The 17,993-nt window shown below is 64.7% G+C and overlaps 2 protein-coding genes across 2 annotated transcripts; both read left to right on the top strand.

Annotated features, from left to right (window-relative positions):
- Window positions 1-1,595: 1,595 nt before the first annotated feature.
- On the top strand, window positions 1,596-4,374 carry LOC123935926 (testis-specific Y-encoded protein 1-like). The gene is made up of 5 exons (XM_045996775.1): window positions 1,596-2,147; window positions 3,501-3,578; window positions 3,740-3,851; window positions 4,053-4,198; window positions 4,303-4,374. The coding sequence occupies exons 1-5, from the start codon at window positions 1,596-1,598 to the stop codon at window positions 4,372-4,374; spliced, it is 960 nt and encodes a 319-aa protein (XP_045852731.1).
- An 8,917-nt stretch (window positions 4,375-13,291) lies between these two features.
- Window positions 13,292-16,978, top strand: LOC123935925 (testis-specific Y-encoded protein 1-like). The gene is made up of 6 exons (XM_045996773.1): window positions 13,292-13,405; window positions 13,936-14,751; window positions 16,105-16,182; window positions 16,344-16,455; window positions 16,657-16,802; window positions 16,907-16,978. The coding sequence occupies exons 1-6, from the start codon at window positions 13,292-13,294 to the stop codon at window positions 16,976-16,978; spliced, it is 1,338 nt and encodes a 445-aa protein (XP_045852729.1).
- Window positions 16,979-17,993: the final 1,015 nt, after the last annotated feature.

Genomic DNA, 17,993 nt, shown 5'->3' with positions numbered 1-17,993 from the left:
CAACGTCTGCACTGTTTCAGGGGCCGGCTCGGGAAATTTGCCTTCTCCCCTCGGACGGACAGGCCTCTTTCTCCCTGCAGGCGCCCCTCTGTGCGCTGACAGGGCGAGTTTGCGAGAGAGACACTTGGGCCCACCAAACACCCTGCCCGTAACCTCGAGGCAGCTCCTCCTGCTTCTTTCCGCTCAAACTCCCCCAGGACAAACCCACCATTCCTTTTCAATGAGGCCCTCCCACGATGCAACCGCGACAACGCTGGCAGCCTTGCCGTCCCCCACGGGGACTTCCTCACACCTCCGGGGGCACCCGTCCTATCCGCCCGCTGACCCCCTCCCCACCCCCCCACACACACCCTGGAGCGACCCCACAGGAGGGCAAGGACCTGGTGAGTACCAGAGAAAGGGCACATGTGCCGTCAAGGCTCACTTGGCCATCCCCTCCCCGGCTGGCACTCCACTCAGCCACGGACACACACTAAGGGAGAAGTTGGAGCAGAGTGGGAAGGAAGACTCAGAGAGCCCCCGCATCAAAGTCAGGCGTCGGAAGAGGACGCAAGGAGCAAAAGAGAGCCAGACAGAAAACGGAAAGGGGTCGCGCAGAGCAAAGTAGCCGGGGCGCGCGTTTTACCCGTGGCTGGGTCCGAGAAAGAGGCAGTTTCTCTTTGGACTAAGCGTCTGGCCCCTTGGCATGCCGCCGGGGCCCAGTCCCGGAGCTCACTGGGGCCGGCCTAGCAGCTCTGTACGCACCCTGGTGGCCAGGCACCTGGGCCCCCTTGCGAAGAAATTTCAGGGGAAGTACTCGGTGTGCAGTTTCCTTCTCTTAAGGACAGCTGGGGCAGGGGTGGGGCGGCGGGGGTTGGGGTCGGGAGGCCGATGGTCCCTGCGCCCAGCCCCTTGGGGGCGCCCCGGCTTCCCCCCCACCCCCCCACCCCCGGGCAGGTCAAGGGGAAATCCAGGTGACAGCGACGCGGCCGCCCTTGGAGCACCAGCCGCTGACCCCAGGGCTTTCCCCCACTTGCGCTAAGAGGTGCGCGGGAGGCTTTCGGGCGGCGCGCAGGCACTGGATTCAGCCGCTGGGTTTCAATTCCTGGTGCCAGCCGAGGGGGTCCCAGGCGGACGGGTGAGAAAGGGACCGTGGGTCTGTGATGCCAGGGCACTCGCGGGAAAGGCCTGAGCGGTGTCTCTGAAGAAAACGTTTGGGGTCGCGAGGCGCGCAGGCCACAGTGGAGGACGGCCACTGGCGGGCTCCCTGGCTGGCTCTTGCGCCCGCAAGGGAAAGGCTGGTGGTGGCCACGCCCCCTGGCCTATCACTGGTTGGACCCGGAGCTCCCAGCGTTCTGCGCGGGGCTCAGAGTCTCCATCCAGCCCAGGCCGCAGGCGTGGCCGCCCAGGCCCCCCCCACGCCCGCCCCTGCGCCGGCGCCGGCGGCCCCCGCCCCCCACCGCCACGCCGGGCGCTTTGCGCACGCGGGCTTCAGGCCGGCGCACTCTGATAGGCGGCTGCTGCCCACCGCCCTTCCCGGGCGCGGGAGCTGCACCTGCCGGCCCCGCCTCCATTGCCTTCCCTCCGCAGCTGCCTGGGCTCAGGGCCGCGGCCACATGGAGAGTGAGTCGAGGTCCGCGGAAGGCGGGGCTGCCCCAGAATCCGGGAGCACCTTGGTCCCAGACGGGGGCGGTGAGGAGGCGGCGGCCCTCAGGGAGACCGGCTCCTGCGGGCACGCGGGGGCGCTTCTGGCCCCAGAGGCTGCGGGGGTGGTGGCAGAGGCTGTGCGGGAAGCTGAGGCCCAGCAGGGCACAGAGGAGGCCGGCGCGGGGGAGGAGTTGGTGCTGCTGGTGGAGGACGTCATGGCGGTGGTGGAGGTGGTGGCGGTGGAAGACGAGGTGCTGGCGGTGGAAGACGAGGAGGTGGCGCCAGCACCGCCGGTCGAGGAGCCCAAGGAGCTGCCGCAGGCGGAGCCGGTGCCGCGGGCCGACACAGCCGGCGCCCCACTGGCCGCGCTGGAGGTGGTTCAGGAAGCGCTCCGCTCCGTGGACGCCCAAGCCACCAGGGCCTACATGCGGCTGAAGCGCAGGGTGCATCAGAAGCGGAGCTGTCACCTGGCGCGAAGAAGGGCCATCATCCAGGCCATCCCTGGCTTCTGGGCACACGCCGTATCCTTCCTCCTGCTGGCTGGGTTTTGGCAGCTGTGGAGGAGAGTGGGAGCAGGGCGGCAGGGAGCAGGGCCACAGCCAGGGGCAGGAGAGCTGCGGGGATGGGCCCGGCTCCGGCAACCATGGGCCCCACCCACCTCCAGCCGTAGGGACACCCCCAGCAGTGGGCCCACCCCCCAGCAGTGGCCCCAGCCTTGTACTGCGCAGCATAGCGGGCCAGGGTCCAGCAGCGGGTGGTCCCCGGCCAGGTGGGTGGGGGCGGGGGTGGGGGGGGGGTGTGGGCGTTGTGGGGGAAAGGCAAGGGCTGAGACCTGTGCTGTCCTCCCTGAGCAGAAGCCGCGGGCCAGTGCTTTGGGGCCGCAGCACCCCAACACGCCTCTGCGGTCCCGGAACCCGTGTCAACTCTCTCGATTCCTAGCGAAGCCCAGTCACACTTGTCTCAGAGCAGATGTCGGAAGGAAAGGGTTTGGGGGGTACCTGGGGCAGATGGAGAGGCTGCCCACTTCATTCCCTGTCCTTCGAAACCCGTATTGTTCCCGTTCCCGAGTTGACGGCAGACCCAGGGTTGTGTGCGCTTGCACCCACTGAGAGTCAGTCAGCAGGCTGCCAGGCTTCAGCGGACCCCAGGACCCGGGACACGGTGCAGCGGGTGCTACGCACTCGGCCTCCCCAGGCCCTCCTGGGCAGGCCGAGGCCCCCGGCCCAGCTGCTCACAGACACGGTTCCTCCCTTCCTGCCTCAGCCTCTCCATGTCCCCCACCCTGTCTCTCTGTCTCTCTGCTCCCTGCCCACCCTCTGTGTCTCTTCGTCGGGACTTGGGTGTCCCTCTCTCCCCTCCTTCCCGCCGGGTCCTCCGACCCTCTCTCGCTGACGCTGCCGGGCTCTTGCTTGGGACCCTGGGTGTGCAGCCATGCTGCAAGTGAGCGGAAGAGCCCCCTTGTGGCACAGGAGGTCCCGCAAGGGCCCCGGGCTTCAGGTGAGCAGCCAAGCCAACAGGGCCGTGAGAGGGGGACCGAGCACATCCAGACAGCCAAGGAGGTGACTGACTGCCTCCTGGCACAGCCGACCACGGGCACGGGCCAGAGGGACGTAGGAAGGGAGAGCAGGCAGGCTCTTGGTCTTGCCCTGCGGGGCCCCGTCAGCCTCAGCCCTGTTGATCCTCGAAGGCCGGCGACGCCCCAGCGCAGAGCACGGGTGATGACGGGGCACGCGCTGAGGAGGTTGGGAGGGAGGCAGTGCCTGCTGTTTCCGCACACGCCGCATCGGGTCCCTGGCTCTGCGTCGGGAAGGGCCGGGTCGCCCCTGCTTCTCTTTCCGGACCACTGGACCTGGAGGCTCCTTGACCCAAGGCAGATCCTGAATCACCCCCAGATATCAGCCGTGAAAGGTGACCAGGACCCAGACATGCTCAGCTACTTGACCGATTTAGAGGTTCGCCCCGGAGACTGAGGCCGGCGGCCGTGCCTTGGGAGTGGGGTGTGAGCCCGAGGGGGTGCGGCCGAGTTGCTCGGAGCCGCGGTCAGTCAGTCACTCAGGCCAGCCAGGGGACACGTCCCCCTCCCCCTCCCCCTCCTCTGTCTCTGCCGGGGCAGGTGGAGGAACTGGGTCGTCCCAAGTACCGCTGCAGGTTGATGTTTTACTTTGGGAGCAACCCCTACTTCCGGAACGATGTGATCGTTAAGGAGTATCACCTTAGCATTGCCGGTAGGAGTGGGCTTGAGCTTCGGGGGAGCTGGCGGAGGGCCGCCGGGCACGCGGGCCCGGGAGCGGGAAGGGAGGAGGACGGGGGACTCGCGGCGGGCGAGGGGTTTGGCACCGGAGCGGGAGAGCTTGTAGGTTGAGAGGCGAGAGCGGGCGTGGGTCCTAGGCCATGGAGAGCCTCCCTTAAGTTTCCTCGCCCTGCAGGATATAGGGCCACTCGGTGCACTCCAGTCCAGTGGTTCTGGGATTATGAACGTGGAGCTGCCAGCCGCAGGCGAGACACCAGCAGCCTGAACTTCTTCAACTGGTTGTGTGACCCCCGCTGCCCGGGGTCCGACAGGATCGCCGAGGTGAGGCCCCTGCAGCCTGGGTCAGCAACGGTGATGCTGGAGTCCCGGCTGCTGGGGAACGGGCCGGGGGCCCCGTGCTCAACTGGCCTTTTGTCCCCTACCAGGTCATCGTCGAGGACCTGTGGCCCAATCCCTTGCAGTACTACCCGAGGCAGGAAGGCAGCCTGTGGGGATGAGCGGAGCGGAGCGGAGGGCCTGTCGGTGAGGAGCCCGGAGGGCTGGGTCCTGAACTGTGTGTGGAGGGTGCCGGGGACAGTCAGTTGAGTGGCGGAGAAACTGGAGGCTCGGAGGAGCCTGGGCCCACGGAGCAGGTGGCAGGGTGGGAAGTGAGCCCGCGGGAACTCAGAGCACCCACACGGGGCGGAGGATGTGTCTAGTCCGGCAGCTTCACGCCCCCTAGGCCGTCCGCCGGGAAATCCCTGGTCCATCGGGCGAAGCAGGGCTTCTCCACCCCACTTTCCTGAACTGTCTCCCACGGCTGGCGGCCCCTCGCTCGGTCCTGCTGCCACGCATTCCGTTGGGGATGGCCTGCCTGTTTTTGGGAGTCGGGCTCCTTGTCCCATCCCACTCTTGGGCCACGGTTCCCTGACTGCCCTCCACGTTCCTGAGCACCGCCTGTCCTCCCACAGCCATACGGACGTCCTCGGAAAAGGTCCTAGGCCGTCTGCAGGAAGGTCGTGGCGCCCTCGCGGAGGAGGAACAGGCGTCTCCCAAGGACAAGGCCTGCTCTCAACGTCACCTTGGCAATCAGTGGCATCATCCATTTTCACAAAGGGCTAAGACTTTTGTGTGGTTTCTCCTGTTTCTCCGTGTGTGTTAGTGTGAGAGAGATGCGTGTGTCTATGTGTCGGAGCATGGCAGATGGGTGGACGTGGACACCACAGAGCATCCCCGTTTGACCACCCAGAAGTATTTGATGAGGCCTCCCCCGTTGAGAGACATGGCGCCTACGGGGTGCTCTGCCTGCACGCGATAGAGACTGGGAAAAGGTTCAGCAGGGCAGCTCTAGAGAGCATCCTGCCCATAGCTGCAGGGACAGGGGGAAGGGCCATAAACAAGTTCCAGAGCACTTTGTGCCCATGTGTCGGTTGGTATCGGGGGCACAGGAGATGGCCACGAGGAAATCAGCCTCTTGGGATCCTCCAGCCCCGATCCTGTTGGATCCCATGGGTGGGGGTGATGTAGAGCATGGGGGCAGGGCCCGGCAGGGCTTGGCGTGCGGAGAGAAACCCCCCCTCCCTAGGCGGGACCTGGCAGAGGATGGGAAGAGGCAGAGCTCTCTCGGTGAAGTCTTGTTCTTCAGAGCAGGGCACACAGGAGGGGCAAGGTCCTCCCAAGAGGGGCCCTCGTGGCCCCAACGCTCTAAGTGCCATCCTATTCCCATCGCTTGGAGAGCTTTCCCAAGTTGCTCTGCTCCTGGAAGTGTGCCCTGCATTGCTGAGATGCGACGTCATGCATGCTTCTGGTCACGTCACGTCCCGCGCCAAAACCAAGGGTCCCGGGAGGACCAAGCAGGAGGCGGTCACTCGCGATCCCTGGGGACCTCACCCCCCCCCCACCCCGGCAGGTACCACCACCCACCGCGGGGGACTTCCCACGGATGTGTGAGGGAACGCAGGGGCGCTCCATGCCATGGGCTGTGTGACATCGTGGGTGTGCTGTGTGTGAGGGAGCAGCGGTGGGCGGGTCCGCGTGCGTGTGTGTGTGTGTGTGTGTGTGTGTGCGTGTGCAAGCACGTGTGGCCGCCTGAGCATTCCTCGGAGCGGCGGGCCGTGTGTGTGTATGATCCCGCACTTGCGTGTGTGGACTTGTGCGTCCTCTTTGGCTCCCCTGTGTGCAGGACAGCATGTGTGCTTCGGTGCTGCGTGTGTGCGTTTCGTGTGCGCGTGTGTGGCAAGTGTGTATGCCTGCATTCCGGAGACAGTGTGTGCTTTTGTGTCTGTGTGTTTGCACACCCATGGGAGAGTGTGCGGCAAGGCCTCGTGTGGCTGCATGCACATCGGGGTCGTCTGTGTTCTCGTGTGCTGCGTGTGCATGTCGGCATGGGCACACTTGTGCCTCTGAGTGTGGCCACGTGTGCGTGCCTCGTGGGTGTGTAGGCTTCAGTGCACGCATGTGAGGGTTTGTGGGGAGCGTGCACGTGTGTGTGCTGGACGCCGTGTGTGTAGGTGTCTGTTTCTTGGGTGTGTGTTTACATGAGCAGGACTGTGTCTTGGTGTGGCCGGCTGTCATGCCCGGGAGCAGAGACCGTGTGTTTGTTGCGTATGCCTGTGCTTCGAAGCACCCAGGCACGTGCGCACGCGTGCACGCAGAATTCCGCAGGTCAGCGTGAGGTGAGTCGTGGGTATGTTGTGTGCACGCATTTTCAGGCACCGCTGGGTGTGTGACCCTGCAGGGCTACACCTGTATGGCTGTGGGCCAGAGACCTTGCATGTGAGGGTGTAGTGTGCATATCCTTGTGTGCCCACAGATTGCTGTTGGGTGTGGTGGGCTTGCCGGCCCAGGGCTTACTGTGGTGTTCTGTGTGTATCTGTGCTGTAGGTGTCGCCACCCCTGCATGCCTCTGTGTTGGAGACTCTGTGTGTGTGTGCGTGTGCGTGCGTGTGTGTGTGTCTGTCTGTCTGTCTGTGTGTCTCCGGGGCCTTCTTTGTGCACCGTTGTGCTGGAGCGCTGCCGTGAGTGTTGTGGGTGCATGTTTCCATGTGCACTTCCGTGTCCAGTTGCGGGGCTGAGGGTGCATGACTCTGTGACAGAGCTAGGATGTGTGCAGGGGTGCCCGTGCAGGGCTTGTGTGCGTGTGTGTGTGAGTGTGTGCGTGCTCAGATGGGTCACGGTCCGTTGTGTATGCCTGTGGGCTCGAGGCCGTGGATGTGGTCGGGTATGTGTGTTAGTGTTTGGGGGCACACACGTGTACGGTGTTGATGGTGAGGCCACCTGTGTTTGCCTGTGCCGGACCCTGTGTGAATTGGGTGTGTTCCGTGCGTGTTTTTGCGAGCACTTATGGGGCTGCATGGAAGGAACGGTGTGCATACCCCAGGTCCAACTGCACGAGTGTGTATGTAGTGTGTACAGTGGGTTCGCATGAGGGGGTGTGTGTGTGTGTGTGTGTGTGTGTGTCTGTGTACGCGTGTTTTTCCTAGGATGCAGAACCAGGCTTTTGCTTACATTCTTCCCTCTCCTTCGGGGCACGTGTGTGTGTGTGTGAGTGTGCATGCTCAGGTGTGTTGGGGTCAGTTGTGTCTGCCGGTCGGCCAGAGGCCGTGCATATGGTCTGTCGTGTGTGTGAGTATGAGTCACCTGAGTCACCCTGGTCACACGTGTGGATCTTTATTTGGCGTGGGACCACACGTGTATGCCTGTGCCAGACATCTTGTGGGAGTGCTGTGGCGCGTGTGAGTGTGTTGACAAGAGCACCAGTGTGTCTCCATTCAGGGGCTGGTGTACAGGCCGGAGTTCAATAGAGACACGTGTGTCTTTAGTGTATTCGGGGGGTTTGCATGAGCACGAGTGTCTGTGTGTGTCTGTGTGTGTGAATGGAGCGTGCTGGGGTGTGTTTGCATGTACGCGTGTGCGCCATGTGTGTGTGAGATCTCCATGCCATTGGAACTGAGGTGACGTGGGCGTGGGTGTGGCACGTGCATGTGTTGGCACGGACACGTGTGTGTTGCAGTTCCTCTGTGTTTAGAAGAATAGTGTGTGGATCTGTGTGGCCCCATTCACGCCAGGGTGTCAGCCTCTGTGTGCGTGCGTGCGTGTGTGCCCATTTGCCATCTCCATGCCTTTGATTCAGAGATCAGGTGTGGGTGGGTGTAGCATGTGCCTGATTTGCAGGAGGACGTCGGTGTCTCGCGTCTGTCCGTGGTTAGAATAGCATGTGAGTGTGATTGTGTGTGGACTCATGCACCTCTGGGTGCCCGGAGTTTGCCTCTGCTGCGTGTGTGTGTGCACGAGTGTACACTTGGGCCATGTCCATGCCTTTGTTTCGGAGAGCGTGTGTGGGAATGCGTAGCCACCTGATGTGTGCCCAGTGACCGTGTGTCTGTGTCTGCGTATCTGTCCCACCCACGGAGGTTCAGGCTGCTGAGATGCATATGCGGGAGCATCGCCGTTGAGCAGAGGCAGGAGAAGCTTCACGGGCAGCGACGTGATCAGCCTGGGTCCTCGTCGCAGGGAAAACCTGAAGTCTGGTGCCGGGGCGAAACACGGGTCCGATGGAGGCCCCCAGGGAAAAACACTGAAATGTCGAAGGCCGATGTCACCCGTGGTCCTGGGCGTTACCGTGGGTACGTGCGTGCGTGCTCTTCTTCGCGGCAAGGGGCAGGTGGGGTGCCTGAGCTCATGGGCTCATGAGGTCGGTGCTTACGATTCTGCCTGGGAATCCCCATGCCGAGGAGGGGATGGGCCCGTATGCTGGCCCAGAGGGCCGAGTCACACAAGCTCTGGGACGGCATCCCAGCGGGCGGAGGTCCTTCCCCTGGGGATGGTGGTGCTGGGCAGGGAGAGGAGATGAGCGAAAGGCCGGCTAACGGGGCTGCTGTCTTCCCTGCGGTAATGACAGAGGTCAAGGAGAGGGGGGAAGGACGAGCCAGGGCCAAAGACGCCCCGTGTCCAGGTTCGGTGGATGGCGGGGACAGTTCTGCGGAGTGCTCCCCGTGGATGTCCTCAGACACATCCACTGCACACAGCACGGTGGGACTGCAGATTCATTAGTCCGTCGAACCCCAGAGCCCGTGCTCGCTACTGGTCTAGCAAGGGGCCGGGCTCTTGCTGACACAGTCACCCTCTGCACCTCCGAACCAATGTGACGGAGTGGGGACCGGGCCCCGAGGGGGGACTGTTGGAGTGGGGACGGCGGAGGGGCGAACGTAGGAACGACGACACTCTCCTTCTGGCCCAGGAGGCTGGAGGGAGTATAAAGTGCCGGGAAAGGTGCGCTCGCAGCACAAGCGCGCGCATACACACGCACACAGAGGCACACCATCGGGTGAAGCACCCCACCCCCTGCCACGGACTCTGTAGCCACTCACATGCACTGACACATACACTCGGCCGCAAAACCAGGCGACCCCCCCACGCCCAAACACACACACACACACACACACACACACACACCGTGATTCGGTCACTCTCACGTCCTGACAGGCACACACTCCCCCTGCCAGGCACACACCCGCCACACACTCACGTGTCCAGAGGCACCCTCATACGGAGCAACCCACGCTGCCCCATGATCCCCAGTTCCCTGCTTCCCTAGGTCCTTGGCTTGGGATCCCCCAGATGGGCAACAGAGGAGAGGGCGGGGTATTGCTGAAGCCAGACCCAGGACACCCACCCGTGTGCGGTCCGTCCCACGCGGACCCTGAGGCTCACATGCCCCCTTCTCCACGGTCTGCAGGCAAGCGCCCAAGGCCCCCTACCCGCTGACGCTCTACCCTCTGCCCTCTATGCCCCCCAAAGGGAAATGCCCTCAAAGGCACACCTCGTCCTCACCAACACCCCAGGGAGCATGAACCCCTGCCGAAGGGCTGAGCGCGCGCAGGCTGCTTTGACCGTGTTGGGCGCCGTGCCTCTTCGGAGCTTCAGCCTTTTGTGCGTAGGCCCGTGGATAGACCTACGGCGTGCAGAGTACCTGCTACGAGCCTCAGCTGGGAGGTGGTGACGTGAGGCCCTGGGTCACTCCGCCCCCGAGCGGGTGTCTACTCGGCTGAGACGCCTCTGCCTAGGGACGCCCGCAGAGGTTCCAGTCTGCGGCCAGGACAGTGGGGGAGAGGTGAGCGTCTGCGCAGCAGGCAGGCGCTCCGTTTCCCCAGCTAGAGTGGCTCCAAGGGCAGCAGCCGCGAGGGTGAGGTTCCAGAGGATCCTTTCTGCCCTTCAGCAGGCCCACCCCTCCTCCCAACATTTGGTAGGAGAACCTTTCCTGCGGCAGCGGCTCCTTCCAAAAGGCGGGATTGGCGGCCAAACTTCACGGATGCTTCCTGTCCCTTGCTTGCACCGTGCAGTGTGAAACGCCTGTTCCGTGTCCGGCTGTGGAGTGGATGATCTGTATGGCCCAGCCCTGCCCCTTGCGGGGCGGGTGGAGGTGCCCGAGACTCCAGCAGGGCAGGCTCGCCGCTCTAGCGGCGTTGGGGAGGCCGATCTTCTGGGCATCTTGGTCTGGAAATGCCCGAGTATCCTTGGCTCGCTCCCGCATTGCTGCCACCAGGCCCTGCTTGTGCTCGGCAGCTGCAGGTGCCATACGTGCTGGTACTTCACTGAGCCGCGGGAGCGGGACAGCTCCCGTGGAGAGCATGGTCTTAAGGGGTCCTCAGGCTGGGCCATTTCAGGGACCGCAGCGTATTCCTCTACGCCTGCGGCGCTGGGTAGGCTGTTGCCAAGGAGGTGAGGCCTAGGCGAGAGGAGGGCACAGGGTCGCCCACTGCCAAGCATCTGCCACCTGGGCTCTGGGCACTGGGCTGACGTGGAAGCCTGGCCTGGCCCCTCTCCCGGCCTGGCCGTGCCGGGAGAGAAGGGTGAGGCCGTGGAGGGCGGATCCTGCCCGACGTCAGGGAGCCCCACACGTTAGCAGTGCATGCAGCGTGAGGGAGTCAGGGCCAGGGTCCCCACCCCTAACACAGAGAGCCAGGACGGCTAAGGACAAAACCGCCCTAGCCTCCCGGTTTACCACCTAGACTGGAGCCCCGGGGTATCCTGTCTCGCAGGCTCTGCAGGGCTGACTTTTGCCTCAGAAGCTGAATCAAAGCCACTCACCATGAATCATCGGGCCCTGTCCCAGGCTGAGGCAGAGAGTCTCCCGATACCAGCCCATCAGTCCCACGGACGTGGTGGACAGGGCACGATCAAATCCCTGGCTGGCAACACCTTCACAGCGAATCCACAGGGGCCTCACTCTCAAGGTCCTTCAAAGAGCTGACAAATCCCCCGAAATCTGCATGGGAACACGGCAGCCCTCCGGGGAGATTGCTGCTCTCGCACAGGCAACTCTGCCCCGCTGCCCGGCACTCTCTGGGGCGGGGGGGCGGGGGGGGGAGCGGGGGGCGGCGGGTGGGGGTGTGTCCCGGCCGCTTCCTTCCTCGAAGCGGCATGGCCAAGACCACGGGCGCTAAGGCTCTGGAGCATGTGCTTCTGTCCCCGGCGGCTCCGGACTTGTCTTGTTCCTGTACGCGTCTGCTTGTCTCGGCCCAGGGAGGATCGTGCGCGTCCCTCTTTGCCCGTGTCTGTCGTGCTTCCTGAGCGTGGCGTGGCGTGGCGTGTCTTGGTCTGGGTCTGCCTGGGCCGTCACGTCTCTGATCTCGCATCCCTGCCCGAGCCCACAGAGGCACAGCTGGGCCTGCATAATGGCCTTTGGCCCTGGTGAGCCTCTGCCCTGCCACAGGCGCCAGGCTGTTGGCCCGACTTGTGTTTGGATGCATTTCTATCGCTGAGACAATCTGCCCGTGAACTGGACCCCGTGGTTTTCAACTTGGAGTCAGAGGAGGATGGGGCTGCCTCAGTAATCTAGGGGAGCCCCGAGGAGTCCTTGGCTGCCAGGGCCGTAAGGGATGCGCTGACGCATCCTTGGGAACAGGGGAAGAGCCCCGCACCTACTGCCGGTCAGCGAGGGGTAGGGATCTCAGTGGCCCGGCCTCGGTCATGAGGTCACTCATCTGCCTCACTCCTCCCACTTGCAAATGCTCTGTGGCTTTGGGACTCAAAGGCCAGTCACCTGCACGCAGCGTAGACGTGGCCAGCTTTTTAAAAGGCCGCCCGTGCTGCTGTCGCCCACATCTTCCTCCAGGGCCGTGAAGCCAGCCTCCTTACTGACCGGGGCCGCCTGGCGTCCACGATGGCAGTGCCTGGGTTCTGGGTACGCCCTGCCTGCCTGTTTCCACCCTCTCTTCCTCCCGGACTTCCTCATCGGCTGTCTGATCCATGCTTTCGGGAAACATGACTGCGGACCTCGTTGACACCACGGGATGGAGCTGTGCTCAGCCCACCTTTGGCTTCCCCACACGGGGGTGGTCCCTTGCGCGTAGGCAATGTGTCCTTTGGGCCTGGAGGCCTTGCAGTGTATGAACTGAGCTGGGGGCCGACCAGTCCCTCCCGCCCGGCCTCCGCCCTTCCTCGCTCCGTCCCCGAGTCTGCCTCCCCAACCCTGCCCGCGCCTGTCCCTCCCGCCCCGGTCCCTCTCCTCCCCTCTCCCCGTCCTTCCCGTTCCCCCTCGCTCCCCCTCGCTGCTGCTTCTCCTTCTGGGCTTCTCTGCGTCTCCTCCTAGTCTCCCCACGTCCCCCCTCTCCCTGTCACCACCCCAGCCTTCCCCCATCTCCAAGGCTGTGCTGTTTGTAGTGCAGTATTGCCACAGGGCCCTCCGCGAGTGTTCTGGGTACGGTTGCATGTGCTAGGTCAGTTTGGATTCATTGCACCAGTAACTCCAACGTCTGCACTGTTTCAGGGGCCGGCTCGGGAAATTTGCCTTCTCCCCTCGGACGGACAGGCCTCTTTCTCCCTGCAGGCGCCCCTCTGTGCGCTGACAGGGCGAGTTTGCGAGAGAGACACTTGGGCCCACCAAACACCCTGCCCGTAACCTCGAGGCAGCTCCTCCTGCTTCTTTCCGCTCAAACTCCCCCAGGACAAACCCACCATTCCTTTTCAATGAGGCCCTCCCACGATGCAACCGCGACAACGCTGGCAGCCTTGCCGTCCCCCACGGGGACTTCCTCACACCTCCGGGGGCACCCGTCCTATCCGCCCGCTGACCCCCTCCCCACCCCCCCACACACACCCTGGAGCGACCCCACAGGAGGGCAAGGACCTGGTGAGTACCAGAGAAAGGGCACATGTGCCGTCAAGGCTCACTTGGCCATCCCCTCCCCGGCTGGCACTCCACTCAGCCACGGACACACACTAAGGGAGAAGTTGGAGCAGAGTGGGAAGGAAGACTCAGAGAGCCCCCGCATCAAAGTCAGGCGTCGGAAGAGGACGCAAGGAGCAAAAGAGAGCCAGACAGAAAACGGAAAGGGGTCGCGCAGAGCAAAGTAGCCGGGGCGCGCGTTTTACCCGTGGCTGGGTCCGAGAAAGAGGCAGTTTCTCTTTGGACTAAGCGTCTGGCCCCTTGGCATGCCGCCGGGGCCCAGTCCCGGAGCTCACTGGGGCCGGCCTAGCAGCTCTGTACGCACCCTGGTGGCCAGGCACCTGGGCCCCCTTGCGAAGAAATTTCAGGGGAAGTACTCGGTGTGCAGTTTCCTTCTCTTAAGGACAGCTGGGGCAGGGGTGGGGCGGCGGGGGTTGGGGTCGGGAGGCCGATGGTCCCTGCGCCCAGCCCCTTGGGGGCGCCCCGGCTTCCCCCCCACCCCCCCACCCCCGGGCAGGTCAAGGAGAAATCCAGGTGACAGCGACGCGGCCGCCCTTGGAGCACCAGCCGCTGACCCCAGGGCTTTCCCCCACTTGCGCTAAGAGGTGCGCGGGAGGCTTTCGGGCGGCGCGCAGGCACTGGATTCAGCCGCTGGGTTTCAATTCCTGGTGCCAGCCGAGGGGTCCCAGGCGGACGGGTGAGAAAGGGACCGTGGGTCTGTGATGCCAGGGCACTCGCGGGAAAGGCCTGAGCGGTGTCTCTGAAGAAAACGTTTGGGGTCGCGAGGCGCGCAGGCCACAGTGGAGGACGGCCACTGGCGGGCTCCCTGGCTGGCTCTTGCGCGCGCAAGGGAAAGGCTGGTGGTGGCCACGCCCCCTGGCCTATCACTGGTTGGACCCGGAGCTCCCAGCGTTCTGCGCGGGGCTCAGAGTCTCCATCCAGCCCAGGCCGCAGGCGTGGCCGCCCAGGCCCCCCCACGCCCGCCCCTGCGCCGGCGCCGGCGGCCCCCGCCCCCCACCGCCACGCCGGGCGCTTTGCGCACGCGGGCTTCAGGCCGGCGCACTCTGATAGGCGGCTGCTGCCCACCGCCCTTCCCGGGCGCGGGAGCTGCACCTGCCGGCCCCGCCTCCATTGCCTTCCCTCCGCAGCTGCCTGGGCTCAGGGCCGCGGCCACATGGAGAGTGAGTCGAGGTCCGCGGAAGGCGGGGCTGCCCCAGAATCCGGGAGCACCTTGGTCCCAGACGGGGGCGGTGAGGAGGCGGCGGCCCTCAGGGAGACCGGCTCCTGCGGGCACGCGGGGGCGCTTCTGGCCCCAGAGGCTGCGGGGGTGGTGGCAGAGGCTGTGCGGGAAGCTGAGGCCCAGCAGGGCACAGAGGAGGCCGGCGCGGGGGAGGAGTTGGTGCTGCTGGTGGAGGACGTCATGGCGGTGGTGGAGGTGGTGGCGGTGGAAGACGAGGTGCTGGCGGTGGAAGACGAGGAGGTGGCGCCAGCACCGCCGGTCGAGGAGCCCAAGGAGCTGCCGCAGGCGGAGCCGGTGCCGCGGGCCGACACAGCCGGCGCCCCACTGGCCGCGCTGGAGGTGGTTCAGGAAGCGCTCCGCTCCGTGGACGCCCAAGCCACCAGGGCCTACATGCGGCTGAAGCGCAGGGTGCATCAGAAGCGGAGCTGTCACCTGGCGCGAAGAAGGGCCATCATCCAGGCCATCCCTGGCTTCTGGGCACACGCCGTATCCTTCCTCCTGCTGGCTGGGTTTTGGCAGCTGTGGAGGAGAGTGGGAGCAGGGCGGCAGGGAGCAGGGCCACAGCCAGGGGCAGGAGAGCTGCGGGGATGGGCCCGGCTCCGGCAACCATGGGCCCCACCCACCTCCAGCCGTAGGGACACCCCCAGCAGTGGGCCCACCCCCCAGCAGTGGCCCCAGCCTTGTACTGCGCAGCATAGCGGGCCAGGGTCCAGCAGCGGGTGGTCCCCGGCCAGGTGGGTGGGGGCGGGGGTGGGGGGGGGGTGTGGGCGTTGTGGGGGAAAGGCAAGGGCTGAGACCTGTGCTGTCCTCCCTGAGCAGAAGCCGCGGGCCAGTGCTTTGGGGCCGCAGCACCCCAACACGCCTCTGCGGTCCCGGAACCCGTGTCAACTCTCTCGATTCCTAGCGAAGCCCAGTCACACTTGTCTCAGAGCAGATGTCGGAAGGAAAGGGTTTGGGGGGTACCTGGGGCAGATGGAGAGGCTGCCCACTTCATTCCCTGTCCTTCGAAACCCGTATTGTTCCCGTTCCCGAGTTGACGGCAGACCCAGGGTTGTGTGCGCTTGCACCCACTGAGAGTCAGTCAGCAGGCTGCCAGGCTTCAGCGGACCCCAGGACCCGGGACACGGTGCAGCGGGTGCTACGCACTCGGCCTCCCCAGGCCCTCCTGGGCAGGCCGAGGCCCCCGGCCCAGCTGCTCACAGACACGGTTCCTCCCTTCCTGCCTCAGCCTCTCCATGTCCCCCACCCTGTCTCTCTGTCTCTCTGCTCCCTGCCCACCCTCTGTGTCTCTTCGTCGGGACTTGGGTGTCCCTCTCTCCCCTCCTTCCCGCCGGGTCCTCCGACCCTCTCTCGCTGACGCTGCCGGGCTCTTGCTTGGGACCCTGGGTGTGCAGCCATGCTGCAAGTGAGCGGAAGAGCCCCCTTGTGGCACAGGAGGTCCCGCAAGGGCCCCGGGCTTCAGGTGAGCAGCCAAGCCAACAGGGCCGTGAGAGGGGGACCGAGCACATCCAGACAGCCAAGGAGGTGACTGACTGCCTCCTGGCACAGCCGACCACGGGCACGGGCCAGAGGGACGTAGGAAGGGAGAGCAGGCAGGCTCTTGGTCTTGCCCTGCGGGGCCCCGTCAGCCTCAGCCCTGTTGATCCTCGAAGGCCGGCGACGCCCCAGCGCAGAGCACGGGTGATGACGGGGCACGCGCTGAGGAGGTTGGGAGGGAGGCAGTGCCTGCTGTTTCCGCACACGCCGCATCGGGTCCCTGGCTCTGCGTCGGGAAGGGCCGGGTCGCCCCTGCTTCTCTTTCCGGACCACTGGACCTGGAGGCTCCTTGACCCAAGGCAGATCCTGAATCACCCCCAGATATCAGCCGTGAAAGGTGACCAGGACCCAGACATGCTCAGCTACTTGACCGATTTAGAGGTTCGCCCCGGAGACTGAGGCCGGCGGCCGTGCCTTGGGAGTGGGGTGTGAGCCCGAGGGGGTGCGGCCGAGTTGCTCGGAGCCGCGGTCAGTCAGTCACTCAGGCCAGCCAGGGGACACGTCCCCCTCCCCCTCCCCCTCCTCTGTCTCTGCCGGGGCAGGTGGAGGAACTGGGTCGTCCCAAGTACCGCTGCAGGTTGATGTTTTACTTTGGGAGCAACCCCTACTTCCGGAACGATGTGATCGTTAAGGAGTATCACCTTAGCATTGCCGGTAGGAGTGGGCTTGAGCTTCGGGGGAGCTGGCGGAGGGCCGCCGGGCACGCGGGCCCGGGAGCGGGAAGGGAGGAGGACGGGGGACTCGCGGCGGGCGAGGGGTTTGGCACCGGAGCGGGAGAGCTTGTAGGTTGAGAGGCGAGAGCGGGCGTGGGTCCTAGGCCATGGAGAGCCTCCCTTAAGTTTCCTCGCCCTGCAGGATATAGGGCCACTCGGTGCACTCCAGTCCAGTGGTTCTGGGATTATGAACGTGGAGCTGCCAGCCGCAGGCGAGACACCAGCAGCCTGAACTTCTTCAACTGGTTGTGTGACCCCCGCTGCCCGGGGTCCGACAGGATCGCCGAGGTGAGGCCCCTGCAGCCTGGGTCAGCAACGGTGATGCTGGAGTCCCGGCTGCTGGGGAACGGGCCGGGGGCCCCGTGCTCAACTGGCCTTTTGTCCCCTACCAGGTCATCGTCGAGGACCTGTGGCCCAATCCCTTGCAGTACTACCCGAGGCAGGAAGGCAGCCTGTGGGGATGAGCGGAGCGGAGCGGAGGGCCTGTCGGTGAGGAGCCCGGAGGGCTGGGTCCTGAACTGTGTGTGGAGGGTGCCGGGGACAGTCAGTTGAGTGGCGGAGAAACTGGAGGCTCGGAGGAGCCTGGGCCCACGGAGCAGGTGGCAGGGTGGGAAGTGAGCCCGCGGGAACTCAGAGCACCCACACGGGGCGGAGGATGTGTCTAGTCCGGCAGCTTCACGCCCCCTAGGCCGTCCGCCGGGAAATCCCTGGTCCATCGGGCGAAGCAGGGCTTCTCCACCCCACTTTCCTGAACTGTCTCCCACGGCTGGCGGCCCCTCGCTCGGTCCTGCTGCCACGCATTCCGTTGGGGATGGCCTGCCTGTTTTTGGGAGTCGGGCTCCTTGTCCCATCCCACTCTTGGGCCACGGTTCCCTGACTGCCCTCCACGTTCCTGAGCACCGCCTGTCCTCCCACAGCCATACGGACGTCCTCGGAAAAGGTCCTAGGCCGTCTGCAGGAAGGTCGTGGCGCCCTCGCGGAGGAGGAACAGGCGTCTCCCAAGGACAAGGCCTGCTCTCAACGTCACCTTGGCAATCAGTGGCATCATCCATTTTCACAAAGGGCTAAGACTTTTGTGTGGTTTCTCCTGTTTCTCCGTGTGTGTTAGTGTGAGAGAGATGCGTGTGTCTATGTGTCGGAGCATGGCAGATGGGTGGACGTGGACACCACAGAGCATCCCCGTTTGACCACCCAGAAGTATTTGATGAGGCCTCCCCCGTTGAGAGACATGGCGCCTACGGGGTGCTCTGCCTGCACGCGATAGAGACCGGGAAAAGGTTCAGCAGGGCAGCTCTAGAGAGCATCCTGCCCATAGCTGCAGGGACAGGGGGAAGGGCCATAAACAAGTTCCAGAGCACTTTGTGCCCATGTGTCGGTTGGTATCGGGGGCACAGGAGATGGCCACGAGGAAATCAGCCTCTTGGGATCCTCCAGCCCCGATCCTGTTGGATCCCATGGGTGGGGGTGATGTAGAGCATG

Source organism: Meles meles, chromosome Y, assembly GCF_922984935.1.
Source record: "Meles meles chromosome Y, mMelMel3.1 paternal haplotype, whole genome shotgun sequence".
Lineage (NCBI taxonomy): Eukaryota > Metazoa > Chordata > Mammalia > Carnivora > Mustelidae > Meles > Meles meles.
The sequence above is the reverse complement of the archived record's forward strand: the minus strand, read 5'-3'. Positions and strand labels throughout refer to the sequence as shown.

Bases quoted from the DNA above. Each gene is read 5' to 3' on its own strand.
- LOC123935926 (XM_045996775.1), top strand. From the start codon at position 1,596: ATGGAGAGTGAGTCGAGGTCCGCGGAAGGCGGGGCTGCCCCAGAATCC. The intron at 2,148-3,500 runs GTATCCTTCCTC...GACCCAAGGCAG, and splicing joins CTGGCTTCTGGGCACACGCC to ATCCTGAATCACCCCCAGAT. The intron at 4,199-4,302 runs GTGAGGCCCCTG...GTCCCCTACCAG, and splicing joins GGTCCGACAGGATCGCCGAG to GTCATCGTCGAGGACCTGTG.
- LOC123935925 (XM_045996773.1), top strand. From the start codon at position 13,292: ATGCCGCCGGGGCCCAGTCCCGGAGCTCACTGGGGCCGGCCTAGCAGC. The intron at 13,406-13,935 runs GTGTGCAGTTTC...CGGAGCTCCCAG, and splicing joins AATTTCAGGGGAAGTACTCG to CGTTCTGCGCGGGGCTCAGA. The intron at 14,752-16,104 runs GTATCCTTCCTC...GACCCAAGGCAG, and splicing joins CTGGCTTCTGGGCACACGCC to ATCCTGAATCACCCCCAGAT.